We start from the raw sequence: 9,771 nt of genomic DNA, 5'->3' as shown, positions 1-9,771 counted from the left end.
CAGAAGGTCCCCCCTGAGCCTCCTTTTCTCCAGGCTGAGCCCCCCCAGCTCCCTCAGCTGCTCCTGCTGCTCCAGCCCCTTCCCCAGCTCCGTTCCCTTCCCTGCACACGCTCCAGCCCCTCAATATCCTTCTTGTTTTGAGTGGCCAGGAACAAAACACAGCAAACTGAGTTCCTTCACCCTTTTTTTCCCCACCCCAGTGCAGGATAGAGCTCTCCTGGTGCCCGAGAAGCACATCCAGAGGATCCCAGCCATGCACCTCCAGCAAGCAGCAAGCCAAGCCCACGGAACTGCAGAGGCTGGTCAGGCTGACCAAGGAGAACAGTTGAGAAAGAGGAGCCAGAAAACAGCAGAAAGGAAGGACAGCAGCCAAGGAGGCTGCCAAGAGGGGAAAATCCAACCAAAAACCACGGTGTGCACAGACTGAGAAGGCAACACGGACGAAGACAGGGAGGGAAAACACACAAAACCTTCAAAGAGCACTGGGAAAAGTATTTATGGAAGGAAAAAGGGTGGGTATGTGGGGCAGAAGAGCTTTTGCTGGGCAGGACAGTGAGGGTTTTATAAAAACCTTTTGGTTCAGAGGGAGAGAGGAAAACCAGGGCAGAGACAAAGCCCTGGCTGCTGGTGACACTGCTGTCCCTGTGCTGGCTCTGGGTGGAGGGTCTGACCCTGCACTGTCCTCCCCAAGCCTCCCTTGAGCTGTGGGAGGACAACAGGGGTGACACTGGTGGGGGGCACCTGGCAGGAGCAGGGCAGGGGATGCCACAAATAGTTGTCCCAGGGATTGGTGCTCCAGCGTGGCTCCAGGGATGTGCTGCACGTGGAAGTGGAGCAGGGAAGGAGCAAAAACCAGCTCTATGTCCCCCTGTGAGGGTTTAGTTTTATCATCAGCTGGAAGGAAGGGGGCAGCCCAAAGTGCAGCCTCACGCCACGGGCAAAACTCTGGTCTGAAGTTTGTATTTCTGTAGTTCTTTGATAACGTGTAAAATGAATGTGATCATCTCCAAGCTCAGAGAAATGTGGTGTTCAATCTGGCTTTGAGCTGTTTGACTTGAACCCACGGGCAAAAATTAAAGATGTCTTTAAAAAAGCCTTTTAAGAACAATCCATTCCCATGTAGCCAAAGTTCTGTGGATTTGTTCTGTAAATCAGACAAATTAAATGAGATACCAGCAAACTCAGAGGCTGGACAAGGGTCTGTCTGCTCTGCTGCTTTAGAACAGGGACACCACACTATGAAAACCAGCCCAAAGCCTTATTTAAAATGCTTATTTTAACACATGATCTTTTTATCCTCTTTTGGTTTTTTAATTGTACAAGATTTGAGGGGGGGGAATAAGGAGAACTTTATGTTTCTGGTACCACAGAGCAGAGCTGGGTGCCCACCTGCAAACACCTACTGCTGGTTTCAGCTCCATTCTAAGTCAGTGGAAACTCCCAGGGGCTGAATAATTGGATTTCTGTGGATAATTGGTGTCTCCAGACAGATGTTCATCTATCTACTCATCGATCTGAAGTAGCTGAAACCTGATCTAGTTGGGTTCCTTAAGCTGAGTTCAGTGGCCAGAAACAAATCAAAGGAAATACAGAAAAGCCACAGCTGCCTCATTTTAAGGGTATGTTTAATTTTCCTTTCATTTTAAATCCCAGTACACTGAGGGAGGATCTTTTAGGAAGCTGTGTCTGAATTCTTGCTGCTACATAAAGACAGACCCAGGTTTGGGTTTAGCTTGAGCCTCTTTAAAAAAAATCCTACTTTTTTGTGGTCACAGTTCAAAAACACAGCACAGGAGGAGCTGTTCGGATTTGGATCCATTGAACCAACCACAGTGGAGTGCAGGGATTGGATTTGGTGGTAGTGGAATGATGGAAACAGTGAAAAAACCCCCGTTGAGTTGGATGGATTCTCAATTCCACCAATGTGAGATGGTTGTAATCAACCTCCCGCTCTGAAACTGGGGGGTTCAATGATAAAAGCTTCCAAAGATCACCCTAAAAATGCAAATTTCCAGCCACCCTGTGAGTTTCTGGGGAGGGCTGCACGGCCTAAATTGGGTCTGCTCCACAACTTTGGCTCCAAGTGTCTCCACCTTTCCACTGTGTTCTCTGAGAGGCAGCACTTCGGGATAGAAAAGCATTTTTGTGGTCCAATTAAAAAAGTTCCTCCCAAACCAACAATAAGTTGGAGTGATTTCTTCATCTTACTGTCTGAAATGTTTGCTGTTACAGTAATTTCTTCCACGAGGGTGTTTAAGGAGCCCTTCTGGTGTTGTCTCTGTTTAATGGCTTGTTCACTCCTACAGCACTGCCTACTCTAATTACTCCAATCTAATTAAGAGGAGGAATAAACAACATACTACTGAAGGGCTAGAGAGACAAAAGAGCTGCAGGAAGATAAATGGGGATCTATTGGCGGGGTAATTTGCTCGTTAGCACCCTCCTTTCCCAAAATTAGCCTAAATGGAAGCAGAATGAGAGAGAAGAGAGAGAAACACTGAGAGAGAGCGCGAGCAGAGACATACTTAGAAAGACAAACTGATGTGCCATAGTTTCAAAGACCAGAAGAAGGTTACAAAAATAATATATATATATAAAAATAATAATAAAAAGCAGAAGATCCAAAATCCGGTCTGCTTGGAAAAGCAGAGGAAGCACCAGAAAAGAAGTCCAGAAGAACAACACCAATGGCACAGAAAACCAGCACCCACTTCAGCCACGGCACGAAAAGCTGGTGGTTTGGCAGGAGTTGGTGGGGAGGTTGGTCTACCTTATAGGCAACACGAGCAGGGCATTTCTTTCCAAGGCCTAGAGGTGGGGACATGTGTCTCAGCATCTCATACATGTCTGTGTAACTGATGCGACCGCTGGGAGCCACGGGGAGGGAGGCGAGAGCAGGACACGGGAATCAAAGCAGACCGGGTGGAGGAAAGGGGGGGGGGGGAGGGGGGGGGGGAAAAAAGGGGGGGGGGGGGAGGGGGAAAAAGGCAACACGGTGGAGCAAATGAAAAGGAGGAGAGAGAGAAAGGAAAGCAGACAAGAGAACAGAACAGAGATCTGGTTAATCAGATTTCTCAGGAGAACAGAACCAAAACGAAGAGGAGGGTGAGTAGGAAGGTTTTCTTCCGTTGCTGTTGTTTCAGCGCCCAACGTGTGCTCCTGGCGGCAGGGACAGCCCCCGGCAGAGCACGGGGGTCCCCGGGGGGAATGATTGATGGCTCTGCCCTGGGAGAGGCGGTGGGGAGGGCTGGGGGTTGGCTGGAGGGGTGGGGGAGGCTCCCCCTTCTCGCCCCCCAATCCAGAGGCTGGAGTTCACCATGCCAGGGAGGGCTGGCAGGCAGAGTTATGGGACAGGGAGAGAGACAGGGCTCCCAACACGCTCAGCTCTGGGATAAAAGGGGCAGCTTGCCTTCTGGGAACGAGGACTTGGGGATTTTAGGGAAGCAAAAAGCCAATCCTGGTGTGTTTGCTCCGGGACAGACCGGGAGGGCCAAGCCCAGGGTGTGACTCTGCCAACCCTGAGCCAGCCGGGATTTCTGCTCCAGCCTGAGCTCAGCTTTGGCAAAACCAGAGCCCAGCACTCAATTTTCAGGAGGGGGACCTGTTTTTCTCCCTTACATTTGGTGGGGCCCCTCTCTCATCAAGCCAACCTCTCTCATCAAAATCCCTGCTGGCTCCTTCCACCCTCCTTCATCCTCTGCTCTCCATCACTGCAGGAAATTCCTTGTGCTTCTCCTGGGCTGATTTCTTGGCCAGACAACTGGTTGTCTCCACCACCAAGGGCAGCTGTCCTGTTCCCAGTCCCAGGAGCTGGGAATGGCAGAGATTTGGGAAAAGGCCCTTAGGCCACCCCATTACTGAGGTCATCTACCTTCAGCACACGGTGGTGGTGGAATAGAACCCTGCCCTGAAAATCAAGGGGTGCAGAAGCAGCAGGGAGTTCTCCTCCTTCACCTTTTTCTAAGTGTTAAAATTGGGAACATGACTCTGACAATCTCATTTGGTTTTCCCAGCGAGCTGCCTGCTTATTAAAATGTGCAAATCTGTGCTGCCTGTCAGCTGAGGAGACCCAAGGATACTGCAGCATGTTATTAATTAAAGTTTAACCCCTGGAAAAGCAGGATTATCATCTCCTCTATCTCAAGAGGGCAAGCAAGACCTAAGCACCCCTATAAATCCCCTTTCCCAAGCAGGACAGCTACAGAGGCAGAACCTGCAGACCAGCCCAGTGTCCTGACATGGGTCTCAATTCCTGTATGAGGAGGAGGGGGTGGAAGAGAGAACCTACCCAGCCAAAAACATCTATTCCTGTCCTTGGTAACTGATGTAGTTAAAATACCACCCAGCTTTTATAGCCCAGAGCTCATTTAAAGGCTGCTGAGAGACACAAATTGTAATTGGAGCCAATGTCTTCCCCCGGCTCCTCTCCTGCTCCTGGGCTGGGGCTGTGGGGTCTCCTGCCTCCTCTGCAAAGCTTGGGAGCTCTTAATCCCCAGGCAGGTGTGGAAAACACCTGGGCTGAAGTGGAAGAGAAAGTCCATGCTGGCTGCTTCCACCCTCCTTCATCCTCTGCTCTCCATCACTGCAGGAAATCCCCTGTGCTTCTCCTTCATCTGGGCTGATTTCTTGGCCAGACCTGTCCTTAATTCCCCCCTTGAGCTCCCAGGCGTGGTTCACCTTCCCTGTGCCATGAACAGGAGGTTTCACTGGGTGTCCATCAGGGTTTGGGGTCATAATTTAGCCCCCAGGGCAACCTGTGGCTGTTGCACTGTGAGAAGCTCATCCCTCACCTCTCCCCACCTTGCTCTGCTGCCCAGGCAACCAGTGTCCAGATCCAATGTCTTTTGGGCTCAGGAGAGGGAAGGTTGGTCACTCAGCTGGAGTGACGATGCTACAAAACCCAGACAAAGTGGAACTGCCACTCCTTGGGGTGCCATTTCTCTCCGGTGTGTATATATATATATATATATATATATATATATATATAGTGCTGGGATGCTTTTCCCCAACACTTCCCCCCAGAGCTTTCAGGATGGGAGCTGGAGGGTTCACTGTCTCATAAAGCTGCCTGTCTCCAGCCAGCTGGGGTGTGGGAGTAGACAGGGAAGAGATGCATCGAGGACAAAGGAGGCAGTCAATCATTCCTTTTTTCAGGCAAGGGGTTAGTTATGGGACAGTTTCTTTTCTCTACTGCATTTGCACTCGGAGGGGGGTATAAAAAGAAACAAAACCAGGACTAAAGATGCTGCAGGGAGTCTCTGAAGTTCCAAACCTTGTATGCCACCCTATGAGGGCACTTCTTTCCTAAGCCCAGGGGTGGAGCAATTACACGTAACAAATTGTACATATCCTTATAATGAATCCGGCAACTGGAAAGGAAACGTCACAGGTTAGGGCAGCAAAAACCAGGAGCAATCAGCTTTTCCCCAGGAAAACAGGAGGAGTTGGAAGGGCAAAACGTGCTGTAAAGGAAGGTTAGTCCAGCAAAAATTGGGCTTGTGAGGAAGGAGCAACTTTAACACAGAGAGAGAGAGAGAACTTCCAGCTGCTCACCAAACTTTATATCCTTGGATTTTCTCCTGTGCAAGGCTTTACAACCACTTGGTTCCCTTTATCACTAATGTTTTGGTTCCCTTTATCACTAATGTTTTGGTTCTCTTTATTTAAAGTTTTAGTTCCCTGTGCCTGAGCATCTCCCTCCTCGCCACCCCCCAGCCAACCCAGAACCCACAGCACACAAAGAACTTCTTTAATGGGTTATTCCTGGGATTCAGAAGAGCTTGGGAAGCTTTACCTTCCACTATTTCCCTCCTACACAACCCCAGCAGGGCTGTTCTCTGGTTCAGGGGCACTGAACAACTCGCTGCAAGTCCAGAAATTCTCCTCTCAAAGGTTGATTTGGCTGTTGGCACTTGGGAAAATCCAAATATTGTTCCCAGCAGGTGAAATCAGACACCTCACAGTAGCTCTCTGGTCACTCTCATTAACTCCCAACAATATTTCCAGCTAATTTAACGGCAGGATTCCATTTCTTCACCTTTTGCAAGTAGCCAAACCATAGGCAAAAAGAGCTGAGCCTCCAAATTACCTCTGAAGAAAACTGAGATGATTTGGCTTCGCTGTGTTTATTTTGGTACTTCATATAAAGAAGGCTGGAATATTTTGGAATCTCTCCTTCAATATTACAGCTTTTCTGGATGGGGAAAAATTAAGGTCTATTCAAAGCCTTCCCAATCCACTCAAAACTATTAATTCAGGAACAGAGCAAATGGAACTGTGCAAGTCTTGGCTGGAGGCCTAAACGTGGTTATAAAAAGTATATTGGCTTAACTGAGTCAAGAAGTTGAGTTGACTTTACCTCCAATTTTGGAACGATTTTGTAAAATCAGGGTGTAGAAATGACGCCTGCCCAGTTCCCTGAGCTCTCTGAGAGCTCCTGCAAGGCTTGAAAACCAGCAGATGTTTTGCATTGGAAAGCACAAAATGAGGACAATCAGGGATTCTTTCCCAGGTTCGTGGAATCATGGAATGGTTTGGGGTGGAAGGGACCTTAAAGCCCCAACCTGCCACTATCCCAGGTTGCTCCAACCTGGCCTTGGACACTTCCAGGGCTGGGGCAGCCACAGTCTCTTGTTTAAATCTGATTTTGTTTCTTTTCCTCAGCATCCTTTTATCCCAGGAAGCCAAGAGAAAGCTCTCCCTTGGCAGCCCCTGCACCTCCTCCTCCCCACTGAAGGTGCTTCCAGCAGCATCTCCCTCTTTGGGACAACTCCTGGGAATGGGATGGCCAGACCAGTATTCCCAGTATCTCTAAGGGGTGTGCAATGGGAAGGTATAACAGAGATAAAGTCCTCACTTTATATATGTTGAACACATTAAAGCTCTTAGAAATCCAATTTTCTTTGGTTTTGTCCAGTTCATCCTTAAATCCTGTGTTTTCACTCCTTTCCTGATTAACTCCCAGCCCCCCCAAACCACCCTGGATTCCTTTATTTTTCTCTCTCTGTTTTTCTTTGAGCCCAAGGCTTTTACCACCCCTAAATCCAAGAGTTTCCCCATACTTACCCCTCCAGAGTGTGACACATCTAGAAAAACAGCTGCTAAATGCCTTTTTAAATTCCTTTTGAATGCTTTTCCCCAGAAAAGTTTACAGAAAGTAGGATTTTGTAACAAAACCAAAGGTGATATAAGAAATAGAGATGTAAATATGCATTTTTAAATGTTTAAAATATTATCTATATAATAAAAATATAACAACACTTGTGCTTTTCAACCATGCAGCATCTTTTGTAGAAGGATCTTAATCTGTGGGAAGTGGACAAACACTGTAATTCCCTTTTTCTTTTTTGGGACAATCAAAGAGGAAACCTTGAGAGAGGTGATCAGTGAGTGACCAATTCAGCCCAAATCACAGAATCATCAAACCACAGAATGATATCAGTTGGAAAAAAACCTCTGAGATCAGAAAGATGGGGAAGATCTTAGATCAGAATGATTAAAAGATTAATTCTGGCCTTAAACTGCGAAGGGCTTTTAAATTGTGGGAATTTTAGTCCCACTTCTGAAAATGTCAGTGATTTCAGTGGAACTGTTCACACTCTGCCAGCATCAATAACGTCCCACCAGAGCATAAAAGGGAGCGAGGTTAGAGAAAAGCAGAAAATTGGATGTTAATAAATGACATATTCTGCATTAACAGCTCGGGAAGTGAAAAGGTTTGGCCCCTGAGTGACTCACAAAATGTGAAGTCTCTGCTCTGAGTTAATGGAGCGAGAAATCCTCTCTGTAAACTTCATATTTGTGCCTCCGATGGGTGGAAAGTTCCCGAACGCAGGAACATTAAAAAAAACCCACGTTGCTCCTCATTTTTTCCCTTGCAGGTGTGTTACTCCTCCCACAGACCTTCAGCAGAGCCAAGGCTGTTTTTTTGAGGAGCAAACAGGCACTCCCCAAGTTTTCAGTCTCATTAAGAGATAGGATTGGTTTGGAAAAAGGAGGGGAAAAAAAAAAAGCTATTTAGTGCCTGCCAAATACCCACAAAGGATTGTCTGTGTTCCAGAGCACGTGCTGGTGAAAACCTGCTTGGAGATGACAAGCTGTGAGTAAATGTGGAGTATATTCAGGCTGGGAGTAGGGATGGCTTTGAGGTGGTTAAAATCACCCACAGCTCAGAGAAACGCAGGCATTTTGGGGTAGGTTTACATTTAAAGTTGCCCTAAATCATTTAAACTGAGGTTTTTAAGCAGTTTAATTGCATCCTAGCAGGGAGTTTGAGATGCTGATTATACAAACACTTTTCTGCATCTGTCTCAGCTGAAGGGAAAAAAAAAAGGAGAGGGGAAAGATTGGAGGAGCTGGAGGAATTAAAAATACAGAGGAGATTCATTGCAAAGTAGCTCATGGGGAGGCGAGTGGAGAAAAATTAGTAGAGCTTTAAATTAAAAAAAGAAGTCTCCCAACAGGCAAATTCTCCGGGTGCAGAATATCAAGGAAATTCCTGTGACCTGTGACAGAGCATCTAGAAATGAGAATACCACAGTCCCCAGGGCTGATGGGCAGCAGCTCCTTGTGGGCAGTGCAGAAAAGCAATGTATTAAATCAGTCTTGCTCTAGAAGTGGTCACAGATCAGGGCTATTCCCTCAAATTTAAAAAATTCCTTAAAATCCTTTCTTTGTTAACTCTGGGATCCATCCCAAACCTGTGCCACGGGTGTGAAACTTTCCCTTTCCACAAACTAAACCCTTCCCTGTGTGCAGGAACCATCCCCTCCTTGAACACACCCAGACATCGGGAACATTTTCTCAGAGGCTCGTTGGGAACCGAAATGCTTCCAACCTTTGGCTCGTTTCCTTTCTGATTATTTCACATCTTCTGTTTCAACTGCGAGTCTAAAAGCTGAAATCTCATTTAGAAGACTGAAGTTCCCTCATACAGTTTGATGTCATTAGAAGGGGGCTTCCAAGAGCAGAAACGTTGGGATTAATGAGCAATGGCTGTTTTTAAAAAAATCCCATGTTTTCAGGAGGAACACCCTGCTGGGGAGTGGGTGGGCAGAGGCAGGTGACGGAGTCGGAGCCTGCAGAACTTGACTCAGATGTGACACATCCTCTGCCGTGGCCTGAGGGATCTGCACAGGATTTGGGAAACCATTAAGGTGGTTCTCAGCTAGAGAACCCCTGCACAAATGAGGTGTGACAGGGCAGAGCCTCTCCCACCGCCACAAAGCGCTGCCAACAGCGAGAGAGCTGCGTGGTTTTATCTCCAAACTGGGATGCAGAAACCAAAGGCAATGAATTAACAGCTTGTCTACTTGGCAATTTGGATTTCCCCTGGTAATTTTTGGCTGTGTGGGGAGGGGGGTGGGTTTTGCTCTCGTGGCTGGTTGGGTTGTGTCTGCTTGAAGGAAACTCCATTTTAATGACATCAGGTTTGTTCATCTCCGCTGCAGTTGGAGCGTTTAGCACCAGTGTCACCTTGGAGTTGTTTTCCTTCTGGAGTTGTAACTCCTTAAAAGAGGCTCTGTGTGTGTACAGGTACAATATTTACACCCCAGTGTGTCCTTCTGTCCCCCAGCAGGGTCAGTGTGTACGTACCAGGCAGCGGGGTCGTACTCGGCCCACACACGGACAAACTCATCCAAGTGGTGAGGCCCCAGGATGGAGGAGTCCCTTGTCAGGTATTCAAAGTTGTCCATGATCACAGCCACAAACAGGTTCAACATCTGCAGAGAGGGAGCAGGAATGCAGTCAGGGAAGGGGGAAGGGAAGGGG

The 9,771-nt window shown here is 47.6% G+C and overlaps 1 protein-coding gene across 18 annotated transcripts in view; it reads right to left on the bottom strand.

Moving 5' to 3' along the window:
• The window catches only part of CACNA1B (calcium voltage-gated channel subunit alpha1 B), a 306,654-nt gene that overhangs the window by 27,303 nt on the left and 269,580 nt on the right, over positions 1-9,771 (bottom strand). For 14 of the 18 annotated variants that reach the window (XM_027687401.1, XM_027687403.1, XM_027687404.1 and 11 more), the window contains 2 exons: positions 9,595-9,722; positions 2,771-2,867 (listed from right to left, as the gene is read on the bottom strand). In XM_027687401.1, the coding sequence (XP_027543202.1) occupies positions 2,771-2,867; positions 9,595-9,722 (225 nt within the window). Of the gene's footprint in view, positions 1-2,770; positions 2,868-5,033; positions 5,370-9,594; positions 9,723-9,771 lie in introns of those variants that run through there. The other 4 variants (XM_027687415.1, XM_027687416.1, XM_027687418.1 and 1 more) reach the window with 1 other exon arrangement.

The sequence above is a fragment of the Neopelma chrysocephalum genome, unplaced genomic scaffold, assembly GCF_003984885.1.
Source record: "Neopelma chrysocephalum unplaced genomic scaffold, ASM398488v2 Primary Assembly neopelma1_74, whole genome shotgun sequence".
NCBI classification, from domain to species: Eukaryota; Metazoa; Chordata; class Aves; order Passeriformes; family Pipridae; genus Neopelma; species Neopelma chrysocephalum.
This window is presented reverse-complemented; position numbering and strand designations above follow the sequence as displayed.